The sequence below is a fragment of the Vidua chalybeata genome, chromosome 1 (assembly GCF_026979565.1).
Source record: "Vidua chalybeata isolate OUT-0048 chromosome 1, bVidCha1 merged haplotype, whole genome shotgun sequence".
NCBI classification, from domain to species: Eukaryota; Metazoa; Chordata; class Aves; order Passeriformes; family Viduidae; genus Vidua; species Vidua chalybeata.
Window position 1 is genome coordinate 33,205,877 of NC_071530.1, and position 17,235 is coordinate 33,223,111.

The 17,235-nt window shown below is 41.9% G+C and overlaps 2 protein-coding genes across 14 annotated transcripts in view; one reads left to right on the forward strand and one right to left on the reverse strand.

Moving 5' to 3' along the window:
• On the reverse strand, positions 1–16,617 carry HNRNPA2B1 (heterogeneous nuclear ribonucleoprotein A2/B1). 7 transcript variants are annotated; one of them, XR_008430171.1, is made up of 12 exons: positions 14,611–14,985; positions 11,263–11,373; positions 10,228–10,374; positions 8,787–8,997; positions 8,398–8,499; positions 8,219–8,308; positions 7,656–7,718; positions 7,066–7,185; positions 6,677–6,799; positions 5,562–5,644; positions 4,105–4,235; positions 1–3,281 (listed from the first exon to the last, which is right to left on the reverse strand). XR_008430171.1 is itself a non-coding variant. In XM_053939100.1 (11 exons), the coding sequence occupies exons 1-10, from the start codon at positions 14,845–14,847 to the stop codon at positions 5,583–5,585; spliced, it is 1,266 nt and encodes a 421-aa protein (XP_053795075.1). In that variant the 5' UTR covers positions 14,848–14,985; the 3' UTR covers positions 1–3,281; positions 5,562–5,582. The 7 variants fall into 7 exon arrangements, 6 of the variants coding, with proteins under 6 accessions (XP_053795075.1, XP_053795093.1, XP_053795102.1 ...); XM_053939100.1 differs by lacking the exon at positions 4,105–4,235; XM_053939118.1 differs by lacking the exons at positions 1–3,281; positions 4,105–4,235; positions 14,611–14,985 and adding exons at positions 4,925–5,410; positions 16,430–16,617.
• The window catches only part of CBX3 (chromobox 3), a 14,359-nt gene continuing 12,769 nt past the window's right edge, over positions 15,646–17,235 (forward strand). For 3 of the 7 annotated variants that reach the window (XM_053939179.1, XM_053939158.1, XM_053939188.1), the window contains exon 1: positions 15,646–15,943. The gene's annotated coding sequence lies outside the window, so the exon portion shown is untranslated. Of the gene's footprint in view, positions 15,944–16,710; positions 16,837–17,235 lie in introns of those variants that run through there. The other 4 variants (XM_053939149.1, XM_053939165.1, XM_053939171.1 and 1 more) reach the window with 3 other exon arrangements.

The window sequence follows — 17,235 nt, forward strand, 5'->3', positions numbered from 1 at the left end:
TTTAAATTCATGGTTTAGGTTTTATTCAATAGATTTGGCTTTTTACAATGCCAAATTTTACAACCTAAGGATGTTCCTGCTCAAGAGCTTACAATCTAGTTTCAGATGGGGGAACCAGAACAAACTTCAATGAGGAAAAGATTGGACAAAGCACTTAATGAGTATCAACTTGTCAATCCTTCTACTGAAACACACAAATACATGTCAGTTCATCCTCTGGGAGTCAGAAGTACAATTCTAACAAGAATCTTGAGGACAGAGGTGGCAGAGACCTATAAATGAGGCAAGAGGACACTCAACACCAGGGTATAGTGAGAAACTTTATTAAGTAAATCAAATAGAGATGGCAGATGTAACTAGGTGAAGTCATATTACTGTAGTGTATACCTCATGAAGTACTGCGACTTGACACCTGCTGCACTGGAACTCCATGAAGTCCACCAGCCACCCGTTTTCATACAAGAATGCTCCGAAATGAACCTTACGGGGGTGGGGGGAGGAAGAGTGCCAGTAACAGCAATTTTCTAGGACTTTCCCCCAGTCACCCTTTTTCGTACAGTGAAGCAGCATGGGAGGTCACACAAGCTAGTTTGCGACGAGGTGCCCACTGTTGACCTAATGTTCATAGCACTCTGTCAGGCAAGTCACACAGGTATTATTTATACAATGTTAATTTTACTGCTGATAAACAAACCAGTTCTTGCTCTATTAACTGGAATAAGTAACTCCTGACAAAATTTGTGCAACACAAACCAACAGTAGCTGCAAAGCAAAAACATGACTATTAAAAGGGACAGTACTTCTGGCAAAATGGATTATTACCCAGGCAAACCTTATCATGTAACACCCCTATGCATTCCTAGACACACAATGTTATGGCTGAATAAACATTCCTCCCTTGGGTGGAAAAGTAACAGCACTACTATGGGGGGGTTTCACTTGCGTCACACACTCTGCTTCAAAAACCAAATGGAACACTAAACCTACAGGGAATGCACAGCCCCAGTATATTCCCAGCAAATTATCCTCTACCAATGAGGCAAAGCTGACAACTGTTTGAAAACTCAGATCCATTTCTGGGGCTTGGGTCTTGGGTTTTCTTCCACAGAAGCAGTATGACTTCGTCACCAAGAGATCATGTACATTCATCATCAAACTAAAAGAAGACAGCCTTTCCTACACATAACAAACTTCGAGTCCTGTTCATTTTACAGTATTAATAGCAATTGTTCACATTTTCTTGGGATGTTTTTTAGCACCTGCAGCACAACAGAAGCGAACAAAATTCAACTTTCATTGTAAATAACACGAAGTCTGAGTGGCCAGAACCCTACTACTGACCTCTTTTCACCATCATTTTAAATACAAGTCATACCCGATTTTTGGGTGTTCTTTGGCTCACATATCAGTTAGCAACAAGTTATGATGTTTTTCTTTCTTCCCTCAGTTTGCTGCACAAAGTGTTCGCTGGAGGAAGAGTACTAGTACTGACAACCTGATCCTCAGCTCTTAGTACCTGGAAGCACTGTAATGTTACATTTACTAGTATAGAAAAAGTCTGTAGTGACAAAATCCCACTTGACAGAAAGTAAGCATCCATTGTCTACAAATTGTTGACCACACAATACTGCTTTTATTTTGAAGTTGCTAACTTCCAGTATCAGGCTGACTCAAAACTGTGACTTGTCTCACCACATCTGCTGGTGACCATTGCTGACTGTCACGTGCCATAACTTTTAAGACCATACCAAGAGAAAAGTTAGGAAAGTTCAACAGCAGGACACCAGGAAACTTAAAGACACCAGGTTTCCAAGACTTGAAATACCCAGTAAATTCCATTCTTGCACAGTGCTGTCCCCCTATACAATCCCTTCCCCCACTGCCATCAGATCAAAATGAGAATATCCTCCTTATCAAAAACATACTCAATTCAAGTAAATTTTAAACCTTGTTGCTACACTACTGAATTAGTATTTTAAACAAACAAACAAAAAATTACTGCCCTTTGAAGTGGTTTTGTTAGTTTTTTAAAATGGTGTACGAATGTGGACGTGGCAACTGTGAAGAAAAAACTTCCATCAACTAAATCTATGTTATAGGAAAGAAGGCAAATTCTTTACGATCTGGTCATTCTGTTGGGAAAGAAGAAAGTAAAGCAGATTTGTGTGTCTTCATTTTCTGCTTCCACTGCAGCCCATCGGTTACCTATTCAAGTATTTCAAAGTTCAACTTAAGAAACAGAAAAAAAATTTTACATGAATCCTTAAACAGTATTATAAAGGTTAAAGACATGATGATTCTGCCAAAGCATATAAATTTCAAGTTTTGAATAAACCATGCATGAAGATAAGTGGTTAAAATAGTATAACCTCAAGATATCTTCCCTTAAATACACTCCCAACTGAAGCTTTCTCAAGCTCACACTTGGTGTTTGTTTTAATGGTTTTGTTTGGTTTGGCCGTTTTTGTTTTGGTATTTTCCTTCCGCCCCCAGATGCAGCTATGGGTAATACAGTTTTGTACAGCAGGAATTCTACATTCCAGTCAGTCTGTCTGTCGTCATGCTAAAAACTCTTTTAAAAGTGAAAAAGATAAAGCTCTTGTCCTATTGCAATCTGAGAAACTGAGTTAGGTCATAGTTTTGTTAACAGGAAAGTATGAGGTAATATAAAACACAACCAAAACATAGCTACTTTTAAGCACTTGTGTCCAACAGCAAAGACATCAGCACTTTTAAATTTGCAGCAGTGTTTCTCCCAAAAGAGAACAGATGTCCATGGTCAGAGAAGCAAGTTCCATGAACACACTTGTCAAACTGATTCTGTTTTAAATTCACCTCAAAATTGGAATGTTTCAAATCATGAAAGGGTCTAAACATAAACATTATTTAATGTTAGATACACACTAAGTCTTTATTAAGCATTACACTAAAACTACTTTGGTATAAAAATACTTTTATTTTAAAGCTATGAAAGTTATAAATATATGTAGTTAAACTTTCTACTCACAGAATGTTTGCTATTTTAACATTAGTGATTTGTTTCTCCTAACGAATCTGAATTTTATTCGAAAGGTTTACAAGACATTATTACTGTAATTTAAAAACCCATCATGACAGGGAGCTGTACTAATTGTGATGTTCTATCAGTATTTGTTTAACCTCTAGATTTTTAATGAAGGCAGCAAAAACAACTATTTTCTGATGATACAGAATTTCTTATTTCTTGAAGCGTTTCTGTGGTTGACCACTTCTTCATTAGTTACCTGCAGCATGGCACCTTCCTGCCAAAGAAAAAAAAAGTGTATCTGAAGATGTTTATCACATATGTCTAAACCAAATTACCAATAGGGGAACTTCAGCCATTTTAAAAAAAAAGTATAAGCAGTTCACTGGTGTGTCTAACACAAAAGGAACAGGACTTTTGTTAGCTGAGTCCACGTTCTTCAATGGGTAGCCTTTTAGAGGCAATGAACTTTGAAATTAAGGCATTTTTGGTTGCCTTTCTTTTTTGGATAGGTTTTGTTGATTTTTATTTAAAACCAAATCTAGTAGAGTATGCCACCCTTACTCTGAATAACTCATTCATTACTTGATAAATTTCCATCAATTTGAGGTGCAAACATTGAATGCAGTGAGAGTAAGGCTGACTAAATTTGGCACTAAGGTTTGTTAGCTGCAAGAACTATAAAAAATGGTGGAAACCTCAACATTCTAGCCAAATTCCAATTTACATAAATACATTGTACACTTATGAAATACCACCTGCAGTTTCATTTGAAGGTTTTACTTGCCCTCCTAAAGAACTGCTTATGCAGCTGTTAAAAGAATGGACGACACATTCCTTCACAGAGGCAGATGTATTCTGTGGTGAAATTTTTCCTTACACGTAAACAGTCTACAGTTACTTGGGAACCTTCAGGATGAAATGCGTTATATAGAATAGATTACAGCAGACAAGACACGTAACAACATAGTTCATTTTCAACAGCACAGAACTACCTTCGTTGCATTACCTTGCAACCACCATAATGCATAGACTCCCAAGAAAAAAGAAAATGTTGCAGGATGCAAAAATAAAGTTGTATGATTTAACTTGTGACCTACCATTTTAACTACCAACACCAGGGATGGAACCCTTGCAAAGCTTTACTAATGGACACTTGCAGGTCTCATTTGTTCAACTGTAGCAGTGTACAGTGGCAGCAGTCTATGCTTGTCCAGGGTTCATATCATAGCTAGATTCCAGTAGGAAAAAAATATGTTAAGTAGCTGAAATTAACATTTTTTTTTGGTAAAATAATTTAATAATACAAGAAAACAGGATTTATAAGTTTCTTTTCAATTTGTAATTGTTAACTCAATTCATTGCTATATGTTAAACTACATAATGATAATCACTATACTGAAAGAATACTGTCATACATTATTAATTTCTCAGTTTTGAAACATTAAGAAAGGAAAAGTAAACAAGATCTTACCTAAAGAAGTTTAACTGAAGCTTAGAACTATTTTGCTCTACACCCTCAGCCTTCGTTGCCATCCTTATAAACAATCTACCGTAGTTAAAGCTTTGCAGAGATACAGCACAGCTTTTTAAGACTGGCTGAACTTTTAGTGACGTTTTCAAGAGTTCTCTTGTACTAGACCTGCGTCCCTGGAAGAGTACCTTGCTGGGGCTTTTTCCTTTCCTTGCCATTGAAGAAGCAGCATCTAAAAAATCTAAAAAGGTGTTTCTCCTTGCAGAGATACCCCTTAAGTTACCTAGATATTTTAAACCTGGTAATTTACAGACAACATACTTTTTCTCACCAGCATTAAATTTTACACGTACAACAATAGCTTTGTATTATTTGTGGGACCTTATACTACCCACTCCTTGCCTTATTTTACAGTATTAAAAAAAAAAATCTAAAATTACACAATATTTCCTTTAGAATTATTTTATTAAAATCATAAATGTACAACAGCTTCTTAACTCTACACACGCACTTAAATTTTTAAAAGGAAAACGTTATGTCTTATTACACCATGATCCTGGCTAAAAGCTTTTCAAAACTTTGAGAAAAATCTTAAAAAAGGTTTCACATGTCACCTGAAACTTACAAATTTAACATTATCAAAGGAATGCTTCTACACTTACAAAGACCACTAGAAAGAAACAACAATTAAAAAGCTAAGAAACTGTCTCAAAGGCATTTTTACAATCCTTCCTCCACAGTAAGGTAATGTTATTAAATAATCCAAATCCATTCACAAAATGGCTCTCTGCATCTGCTCTGGTGTCTTCTGCCATATCACTGCATATTTATGCATGACTGAGATAAGTGTTTCCTTAACATTGTTATTTCGATAACCTGAAGCTGTTCTGTTACCTCTGGGCTCTCATCCTCTCCTATTTATACAGTGAAGCCTGTTTCAACAGAAGTAAAGAGTAAAAAAATAGGTTATGAAATTATTCATCTAACCATTTTTAAAAGGAAAGATAATATCCTAAAAAGCTTTTAACTCCTGCAGCTACTCTCAAGAATCACTGCAATTTCAACACTTAAAAACATACTTACCCATGGCATGCTTGAAGAAACTCAGTAACGGCTCCTCCCTCCATAGCCACCACTTCCTCCACTGCCCCCGGGACCATAGTTTCCTGCAGTTGCAGAACAAGAAACAGAATGGTCCCATCAGTACATTTTTTAACCTAGGAAAGGTTTTGACTGAAGCAATCAAAGCTTGACTAAATGAAGAGTAACATCTGCTTTACTTCCAGTGACAGCATTTGCAACACAGACTTGTAACATTTCACTGTCTTCCTCTAAAGAACCTCCAAAGACTGCCACAGGAAGCAACTATATGCTGAAATCTTAGAAGATTCAACAGTGCCACATGCAATTTGATGCACTGTGCTGTCTTGAGCCTGTGAGGGCTGAATTTGCTTGCAGGCTAAACCTTACAAGAAAGGGCTTCATGTTTCAGTTTCCATTTCACAAGCCTGATACTCCATATTAAGTAACTTTTAGACAACAAAAAGCAGGACATCTCAAGAAAAAAAGACACAAGAGGAGGATAAAAAGAAATCACAGCAAATATGCTGGAAATTAAGCAACTAGACTCTCCACAAATAGTGTGAGCTGACAGCAAAGAACATGAAACAGAATCTTTAAACTCGAAATTCCACAACACTGTGGAAAAAGTTAGTGTGTTTTATGTTTCAAAATAGTAAAATTAATTTTCCTGAGACAAGCTTTACAATCTCAAGATGAGACACTGAAACAAACTTGCAGAAAGAACACAGGCACTGCAGTCCATCTATTGCAGAAGTTATCCGACTTCTACATATCCGCCTTGGAATCACGCAGAATAACCTGGGTTGGAAGGGACCTCTCAAGGTAATCTCATTCCAACCCCTCTGCCATGGGAAGGGATATCTGTCACTGGACCAGGATGCTCAAAGCCCCACCTAACCTTGCCTTGAACACTGCCAGCAATGGAGCACACACACCACCTCTGAGCAACCTGTTCCAGCGCCTCATCACCCTCAGAGTAAATTTTCCTAGTATCTAAGCTCAGTCTACCATTTTTTAGTTCAACAGTCACCCCATGTTGTCTCTTGTATTTCCCCCGAAGTCCTAGAAGTCCACCCAACTCCAGCTAAAAGGAATACACAGGACATATACAATACCTCCACCATATGGTCCCCCCATGTTCCTGCTGCCACCAAAATTTCCACTCTTCATCGGACCGTAATTTGAAGGTTGTTGGTTGTAGTTGCCAAAATCATTGTAGTTTCCGCTTCCATAATTGCCTGTATAATCAACACGAAAGTGGAGAAATATATACATGAGCTAAAATGGATGCAACACTCAAAGACACTCCATTATAAAAATTCTAAATAAAGTACAAAATCACACATGTATTCCAGCAGTGCATTCACCAATGTTTTCCATCTATGTCATACTACTTGAAAAACAGCTTCCTTACACAACACTTCCAAACTACCCTCCCCCCCAGCCTCAAATGACTTACAGTAATTTGTAACTGAAATGCTTGAACACTAAGCCTAAACGTTACCTCCTCCATAGTTGTCATAACCACCTCCATAGCCCCCACCCTGGTTGCCATAACCAGGTCCTCCTCCACCATAGCCTCCTCTTCCTCCTCCATAACCAGGACTGCCACCAAAGTTGCCACCTGTGAGAATATAATCCTTTTAAATGAGCTTTTCAATATAAAATGCACTAAAATTATACACAAAGAATGTTCTTCTGTTTAGAAGAACAAAGAGAAAGAAAAAGGTAGTTTTGTAAAGAAATTTCTATGGACAGTATTTTTTAAAGCACATACCAAGTCCCACCCTAACTGAACTATGACCAAACCCCAACAGTCAGACTGCCTGAAGACATCAACTGAAAGATTTAATTAAAATCTTCATTTTCCAGGAAATTTAAGACCCACTCTTATCCTAAAGAAAAGAATATTTGTCCAAGAAATAATCATAAAATTTGCCATATGGAAATTTGACATAAGCCAAAAACCATGTGCATTTTTTAAGCCAACAAAATGGCTCAGGTAATTCAGATAAATTTTATACATATGGATATAAATATGGAAGTGTTTCTTAATGAGAGAAAAATAAATCACCACCACAACAGCAAACTAACCTCCAGGTCCTCCGCCATATCCATTATATCCATCACCAAATCCACGGCCGCTTCCATATCCATCTATTGGGAGAAAAAACCCCAAAAGTTTTCAATTTACCTGTAGCAAGAGAGTCGAATTCTCAAACTCTTATGACCGTAAGAGCTAAATCTCAGAAATTATGAATTTCTGTACAATTAACATGTACAATTAACTTCAGAAAAATAAAGCAAAACATCCAGTCATTGCTCTACATTTTTCCTTTTCTTGCATTTGTACAGTACCCAGTTTTAAAATGTCAGGCAAGCACTGCAGAGAACCAGAGAGATCTCTGACCTTCTTAGCAAATAATTCATATTACTTTTGGCTTTCAATAAAAGCTAAAAAAAAAAACCCAACCAAAAAAATACAAGCAAAACAAACAGAAAAACCAAAACACAACTTCACTTACAGGTTACTTTTCCCAAAAATTCTCTCAACTGCTACAGGTGCATTTAAGTTAAACAGTGCCACAGCATACGAAGTTATCCAGAACTAGAAAGACACATTAATAAGGTAAAAAATGTAAATGCTACAAACATGCCTGTCTTACCGGCTCCCCCTCTGAAATTGCTGCCAGGTCCTGGACCGAAGTTGCCACCACCTCCACGAGCATCACCAAAGCCAAAGTTCCCTGTATCAGTTTAACGTTTATAAGCAGTGAGATTGTGGAAAGTAAAAACAAGAATCAACCACAAACTATTAACCATTACTTATACATACCTCCTCTCCCACTCCTAGAATTTTGAACCTCCTGCATTTCCTGTCTAGAGAGAGCTTTCCTTACTTCTGCGTTATGTCCATTGATGGTATGGTACTTCTGCACTGTAACCATATCAAATAACAGGCTATCAGCATTTAACTGGCAACAAGTCAGAATATCAGACTTCCAATCCAAACACATTTGGAATCATATGAAACAACACAAAATACCATACAATTTTTTAACAAGGATGATAACCCTTACTTAAAATACATGTTCCCACACAATTCAGCAACCTGTGATGTAGCAAATAATACAGGTGTGTAACTAATCCCATTATCTCTAAGTTTACCCTTACACCAAGGCTGTAAGAATTAATACTATCCAAAGAAAGAGTGGAATTACTTACATACAATTTTATCCACAGGATCATGGTCATCAAATGTAACAAATCCAAACCCTCTCTTTTTACCAGACTGTCTGTCAGTAATAATTTCAATAGTGTCGATTTTTCCATACTCCTCAAAGTAGTCACGAAGGTGGTGCTCTTCAGTGTCCTCTTTAATACCACCAACAAATAGTTTTTTCACAGTAACATGAGCACCAGGTTTTCCAGATTCCTGTTAAAAGAACTTTCTAAATTAGCACCAAAAAAAAACAATTTCATAAAGCACTATTTTACCTGGATTTTAGGAATAGAATTCAGATAAACTACGACTTTTCAAGCACTTTTATGAGTGCTTGCAAGCTAATTTAGGGGGCTTTCTGAGAGGAAAGTAACGCAGGGTTACTTGGAGGTCTCTCCTCCCCCTTTTTAAGCTTTAAAAGCACTGAAAAACTATACACATCAACTGTTTTAAAGACCTTCAAGTATTTAATAAGTTAGAGCATGACTTTTGTAATTGTTTAAACAGAGATTCATCAGCTTTTTCTGCCCAATTCCCCAACACCAGTGAACCCACATTCCATTTTTATCAAGGTCCTTCAACCTCAGCAAATTCACAACTATACATTTTAACCTCATTTATAGTATATACACATGCTGCTTAATTACCTTTTCCCAAAGCTTCTGCAGAGAATGTAAAGAAAATTGGGATAGATAACAGAGGTACCACTGATTACAATTTCCATTTCCCCATACTTTTGGGACAGCTCATTCAAAACCAGCTCATCAGTCCAAATGTATTAAACACCTCAGTCCAACCTTAATCTGGTAAATCCTCCCAGAGCTTCTGTGTGGTGAACAGAACTTGCCTTATAATCCTCTCTTGCTCTAGTACCTCTGCCACAGTAACCTGGGCTTACATGTTCACCTCACTCCTGTACACACACCCCTAATTTGTACCCTGAAGTGGAAATCAAGTATGTCTGTGGCTAAAACCAGCACAAGCCCACAGATGATTCTGTACATGAGCACTGGAAAAGTTTCCCCACTACATTCTCCGGTTTTATGTACCTTTCAGAAATACCCTAGAAAGATCTTAAAATAGTCAGAAAGACTGATGGGAGTTTATTAATTTGAGGCTTCTGGAACAGGAACTATTCCAGAGAAGAGTTACTTTGGAATCTGAATAACTAGATATTCAACATAACATGTTTGCTACAACAGTTTTCAGACCCCAGATGTGTTCCTTGCAGATAGGATTCCACAACCAGAAAAAATAGTAATTCACTGTAATAATACACATTATATAAGAGACCAAAAGTGTGGGAAATAGTGCCCCAACTATGGGCTTTCAACCAGGTAATTCAAACCCAGGCAATTTCAAACAAGAACAAAGCCTAACAGTCTGACCAAAACAGCTATTTTTCAAAGCATGAGAAGCATCTGCTTTCAAAGCCGTACTTACCTCTCTAGCCACAGCTCTCTTAGGCTCAACCACCCTTCCATCAATCGTGTGAGGTCTTGCAGCCATAGCTGCATCAACTTCAGCCATGGAAGAGAATGTTACAAAACCAAACCCCCTTGATCTTTTGCTTGCAGGATCCCTCATTACCTAAAATCAGTAAAGACATTTAAACTATTTATACCTGTCTCATGTTAAGCTTTTTGCTAACAATATTAAGTGTGCAAGCTTAATTTACTTTTTCTTTGGTTTGATTTCAAAACACAATTATAGTAAAGTAGCAGACTCTGTTGATTTAATATGAGTGACACTGCTTCGGATCAAATAAATTCAAACCACTGTTGTCCTCCAAGACTCAGTTAACTCAGAAATGCTGCTAGATCAGTGAGGTGCATTTATATGTATGTTTGTTTTTGCAAAAAAAAAAAATCACACAATTTTTTTTAAGCTTCATAAAGACCACAGACTTTAAACCTGTTATTTACTACTCCCAAGAGTAGTACTTCTACCAGAGACACCATCCCTGTCGGTATTTAGAAGATACACAAATGCGGTGCTTACGGACATGGTTTAGTGATAAACTTGTTAGTGCTTGGTTAAACAGTCAATGGACCTAAATGGTTTCTTTCAACCCTAATAACTCTATCAAAACATCACACAGAAGGACATCCTTTTCCAGCTTTACTGAGGCTCCTTACTATGATACCGGCTTTTTGCCAAATGTTACCAACCACACAGATGTAATAGTGCTCTCTGTAAGCACTCCCTAATGCACTTCAGACAATGATACTGAAGTTGAACTGCTGAAATCAGTGGTTAGATCATCTGGGAGAATTTGACAGAAAACAGACTGTGAATGTTCCCCAACTCTATTTTACAAGACTAAAATTTATGCATTGCTACAATGAACTGAACTGTTTATAAACTGTGTACCATTAAAAGCTAATATTACATCTTCTCTAAGCTATCCAGAAATTCAAACATGTAAAATGCCTACACAGCCCATGCCATTACTATGTATTGGTATGCTAAACTTACCACACAGTCTGTAAGCTTTCCCCATTGCTCATAGTAACTCCTCAAGCTTTCTTCTGTGGTTTCAAAGCTTAAGCCGCCAATAAACAGTTTGCGGAACTGCTCCTTTTCCCTCTGCCACAGGAAAAAAAATGATTATATGAATATAATTTGAAACACCTCTTCTGCATTAGCAAATCAGACACTAACCAAGATTTTCTGAAGTGCCAAAGACTTTCAGTAAGACTTATTCTCAAAATGAGACCTGGCTCTTCTAAAGGTTCTACCCCTATTAAAGAAATTAAGCAATTTATGCAATTCTACAGATCCACTTTTACAATACATATTTTTTTTTAGTCCTTACTCCTGTGTCTCCCTCTAGATATCCAGAACAAGGGACCACACTTGAAGACTTTCAAAATATTCCTCTGTAAGACCCATACGAGACACTTTTTAAAGAAAATGAAAATGAGAGCTTTGGGATTTGTTTTTATTACAGAAAATATGAATTAATTTATACTGTCTGATTCTATCCCGGGTAACATTCATTTCTGAAAACCATTCTGGCTTAAATTGTTTTACATTAATACTACTATACTATTCATCCAAGGCAGTATAAGTAAAAATCAAGTAAAGACATCTAAATATGTACTATAACAGGTTAACAATTCATGTTTTCTCCATAATTACTAAAACAAATGAAACTCAAGCATCTGTAAAATTAATCTGGGATCCCACACCACTGGAATTATCAACAAACCCTCACCAGGAGCATCATTAAAATAATTCCCTTCAAAGTAGAAATGTGAATAATGGATATTCATATCCACTAGTATCATACTTTCAGTAACACTTTAATTTCTCACAGAGAAATGATCACTGCACCTGTTAAGCAGAGAGTTTTTATGCAATGACAAGAGCATAATGAAAAACCCCACACAAACAGGACCAGTAATAAGGTACTGCATTTACTTTTTTGTATTTACGGGTAAACTAAAGCAGAAAGGAGAACCTTCCGACTTCTACCGGTTCAAAGCACTTTTATGGAAACGTTTTGTACAAAGCAGGCCTTTTAATTGCCAGTTTTTACATTAAAAAGTATCACTAGCCCATACATGTGAAAATTCCATGCCAAACACTTAATGCACTAACATGTTGTCCCCTTCCATACATTTATTATTTTGGAATGTTGTTTTGAAGAGAACTGTTCTGCTAGGGACAAGAGAACTCAAACCAAATCACTTCAGCTTTATACTGTTAACTAACTTTAATAATCAAGAAAATCTGCTTGGGTGTTTGGTTGTGGGCTTTCTTCAGTGCGGCAGTTGTTTTTTATACAACTCAAACATTGCAGCAGGAGGTGTAATTGACAAACAGAACACGATTAACTGTGCAATGGGGATTAAGATAAATTTAAAAAGGAAACTAGAAAAACACTGAGACTAAGAAAACAAGCAAAATACTTCAGTGCACACATGCTTTTACAAGTATTAAGCCAATTTGCATGCAGGCCTACATATTTTCTGAGGTTGGTCCAAGGCAGGCCTGGATCAAGATGCATGTAACAGAACACAATTTCTGTAGGCAGTGACAACCCAGGTTTTTTTCCAAAACACACATCTGTATTAGCAGCCTCCATACTGCAGTCTGACAAGGAAATCAACTTTCTCCCTCCCTTCTTCCAAATACATACTCTATTTAAGACTGATCAGTTCAAATTTCTCTTGAAAAAATATCTGAATCTGCTGTTTGATCTAGTTACTTTTTTTCTAGGAACACAAAGAAAGCTAGTACTGTCTCCTCCTAACACAAAAGGACAGGCAAAATAAGACACATGTTCACAAGCAGCAGACACATGTTTTAACTAACTTCTTTTCACCTCATCGCATAAAATGAACGAACAAAAGAACACCACACACCAGACCAGTATAAAAAAAAACATATTCATTATATGTCATACTATTATTTATTAATTTTGAGTAGGAGGGCGAAGAAAAATTTTTAATCAACAATACTGCAAAAATACAAATCCTCCGTTCAGTTCTGCTGCTTGAGAATGAGCGACCACTTGCTTACAGTTTCATAGATCTACAAAAAAACCCTTTTTTCTATATAATCTATTACCATGCACTTAATAAAGGACATCATTATAAAAATATGAGAATTAAGAAAGTTTAGTAGGCAGGTAAGATATTTCCAATGTTTACCCCTGAAAACAGCTATAAACCTGTAAATGGAACTCAAGGAAAGATCCAATCAATCAGCTGTAGCAATTACAAAAATATACTACATACAACCAGCAGACATTACACAGAATAATAATGCATTTTACAGATGTAGAGTCATGATCTACCTAGAACATCTAAGCACCACACATCAGAAAAGAGCAATAACGAAATTCATTACCAGTTCTTTAATGAAAACCACTGTGCAAAAACAGCACACACATGCTGCTCCACTAACACGAAATCTCTAGATGTGGAGAAACTATTTGTCTTAAATGAGGCAGTTTCAAGAAACTCTGGTTAGCCTAACACTAACTTTCTACCAAAGTTCAGAGAGTTCTGCACGTCTAAAGTTTGTGCTGAAAGTATAAAATGTACAACAATAACTATCATCACGCCAGTACCTCTCAGAATCCTAAGAAAAATACTGTTTTGGTAAAGACACAGACACCTCATACCTAGGAAAGGCCACAATATAAAAGCTGGAGGTAACACCTCTTTCAAGATTTCCACAGTATGCCCCGTGGCAGGAACCAAGCGCCAGAGAAAATTCTTACCTCCGTAGGATCTTCATGTGTGTGTATTTTAAGCTTTACTCCACAGGCTTAAAGCAACTTGAAAGCACTGGAAAACGCATAGCCTTTACTGAGAAATTAATCACCAGAGCAAGGAAAGATGTTTCACATAGCTGTAACGTGCGCACACACAATCCACATTGACAGCGGAATTAAGAATTCAGGTAACAAAAATGTTTACCGGAGACAGGCGAGGGGGAATCCCTGAACTCCAGAGCCCTGCAGTCCCTCAGCGTCTCCTCGCCCGCCGCCTGCGGCGGCCGGGACGCAGCGGCCGCGCCGGCTCCGCCATGTGGCGGCAGCGGGAACACCGCGGCCCCGAGCCGGGCGGGGAAAATGGCGCCCGGGAGCAGCCGCCGCCTCCAGGGACAGCGCTGCAAATTGCTTCTAGTGTACAGCTACACACAAGGTACTACGGCGTCTCCGGCGCTCTTTCTCGCCCCCGTGCATACCAAACGACTACAGCTGGCCCCCGCCTTGCCCGTTCTGCCGGAGGGATCCCCACTGCCCCTCGCAGACGCGAGTCTCGGTCAGGCCGCCATTTTACCCCTCCCCCTCGCCACCGCCATTACCCGCAGCGCCGCCTCGGCCGCTCCGCGCCTCGCGAGGCCAAGACGGCCCCCCAGCCCGCTGAGCTCTGACTCCCCCCGCTCATCCGACACCTCAGCAGCAGCGCAGCTAACAGCCATGGCCAAGGGCTCAAGAACGCGCTGTCCGCCATGCGCGGTAACCGCGGCTTCCGCCGCCTCGCCCGGCTGCGCGCCAGCCCCCAGTCGCCACTTCCAGAACCTTCCTCTGCGCAAAGACATCCAGCATCCGCCCCGCGTTGCGACCCGGCAGGAGGGCCTGGACTTGCGCGGACGACCCAAGCTTGCTTGTAATTCTCAGCCACGAAAAAATTCACTCTGTCTGCACAAGCAAACCGTCTCCCTTCTTAATGCAAGCTCTAAATCCTCCCATTCCACGTACCATGTTCTTCATGGTTTATGTATTCCCGCTCGAGAGTACCGTACAACCGGTCGGTAATGGCTGCCTAAGCTGTTACGTAATTTGAAATTCAGCTCCGCGTAGTGTTAGCGCCCTCCTACTCCGGCTCGTTTCCGAGGTTTAATTAATTTTAAAAAAAGGCAAAAAAAAAAAAAAAAAAAAAAAAAAAAAAGCCAGGATCAGGAGCTTATATATCTCCAAAGGGGCTGCAATTCTGAATAACGCCCCTACGTGTTTTTATCGTGTAATGAAAAGTCATCGACTCCGTTAGTAATGGCCGTCTCCGAAATGAGCCGAAGGAGCTGTCGTCGTCGAGCTTATCCGCTTCGACAGCCGCCGGAAAAAGCCGAACTAGGAATGGAAGCCCATTCGACTCGCTTCGGTAATTTCCGGAATCTGCCGCAGCACACGAAAATGGCGCTCGGCGCCAACTCGGCAATTTCCGGACAGAAAGACGCAGCAAGTCATCGACTACTTCAGCCAGCTCGGCAGTTTCCGACAATCGACAGGCTCGCGAGACGTGCCCGAGCGCAACCGAAGCGGCCTCGTACGCTGCTGGAACCGTGTCACTTGTTTTTGTGTTTTTTTCCGGAAATTGACAAAAGACCCCGAAGGCTCAAACCTCGGCGTTAGTATTAGTCAGGGGCGGCCGCGCATCGCTCCCTGAAACCTCGCCCTGGCCCTCTTCCCCCTCCACCCAGGAGGCAGGAGGAAGTGAGAACTACACAGATTTTGGCACCAAGTGCGGCATATCGCGGGGCCCCGGCGGAGGGAGGCGGACTTCGCCGCAGCCTGCTCCGCTCTATCCCGCACCGTCGGCATCGGGCGTGCTGCCCGCTCCGCCGCTCTGTTCTCCTCCCCTCCTTCATCCCCTCGCTTTTTCCCTCTCCGGCGGCCCTACACGCACCGCGACAAAGGGTGAGTGCTGCCGCCCCGCGCGCCAAAGAAATGGCGCTGGAGCAGCTCCTTTCTTCCCGCCCCCTCTGCTCCCCCTCCCTTTCAGCTTCATCGCGGGTCCACCCGCAGATCTCCCGGCCGCAGCGAAGCCTCCCCAGCCGACTCTCCCAACCCCTTTTCCCACTTATGAATGAGTTCTCGGGCCCCAGAGCCCCGCTGCTTTCCGAGCCCACTTCCCTCCCCCCGCCCCATGCTCACGCCCAGGCCTCCCCGCCGCAACGCGGGAAATGGCCGCGCTCCAAAGGGAGCCCCTCCAAATGAGCTTCAAACCCACGCCAGCGTTCCTGGCCTGCCCTCCCCACGCCCGGGGCCCTCCCGGCCGCACCGATCGAGGGCCTCGCTCCGCGGCGGCGGGCAGCATCGGCCCGGCGCGCATTCGCAGCGGCGGCCATGATGGCGGCCGTGGCTGCCGGGGTCCGCCAACCCCGTCCGCTCCCCCAGGCTTACCCAGTCGCTTTCCCTGTCGCCGCGAGGCATCTTCCTTCTTTTGGACGCCTGGCGCGGTCCTGCGCTCGCCCCGCGTTGGAGAGACGTCTTGGCCCCCCTCCTGTGCCGGCGGCGACGACGGTCGGAGGTTGTAGCGGCTCGCGCGTAGGCGGCGGCGGCGTCGTGCGCTCTGCCCCGTCACAGCCGCCGGCGCGCAGTGCTCGCCCAGCCCAGCCCAGCCCCGCCAGCCACCGCCGCGCCGTTCCCCGCCCTCCGCCTCCCGCCCTCCCTCTCTCTCTCCCTCCCTGCCCCCACCCCCCGCCTCAGCCCCCCGCGGATGTCGCTGTTGCTGCTGCCGCCGCCGCTCAGTGCGCGCAGGGCGGGAGCCAGGAGGAGACGGGAGACCCAAGCGGCTGGGCACCATTGAAGTCTGTATCCTTCTCTCTCTCTCTCTCCCTCTTTTCTCTCGCTGCAGCCGCCGCCTTTCACCCTGTTCACCCTCGAGTCCCCTTCCCTGACTCCCCTTTTCTCTGCGGGCCGCTGCGGGGAGATGCGGAGCGCAACCCGCCCGCTCCCCCCACCGCCGCTTCTTCCCCACCCCCGCTTCCTTGGCGGTGGGGGGTGGCGGGCGGAGCGGAGCTGTCGGGGAATCGGGGCTTCGGCACCCGCTCGGGGAGGGAGGGAGGGAGGCCGGACCCCGGACCCGCGGGCGCTGTCGCCCCGGGGAAGGAGAGCAGTGCCGGGGGCGGGGGCAGCGGCAGACAAAGCCGGCCCGCCAGCGGTCCCTGCGTGTGCTCGGCCCGGGGAAAACGTGAAGGGGCGGGGGG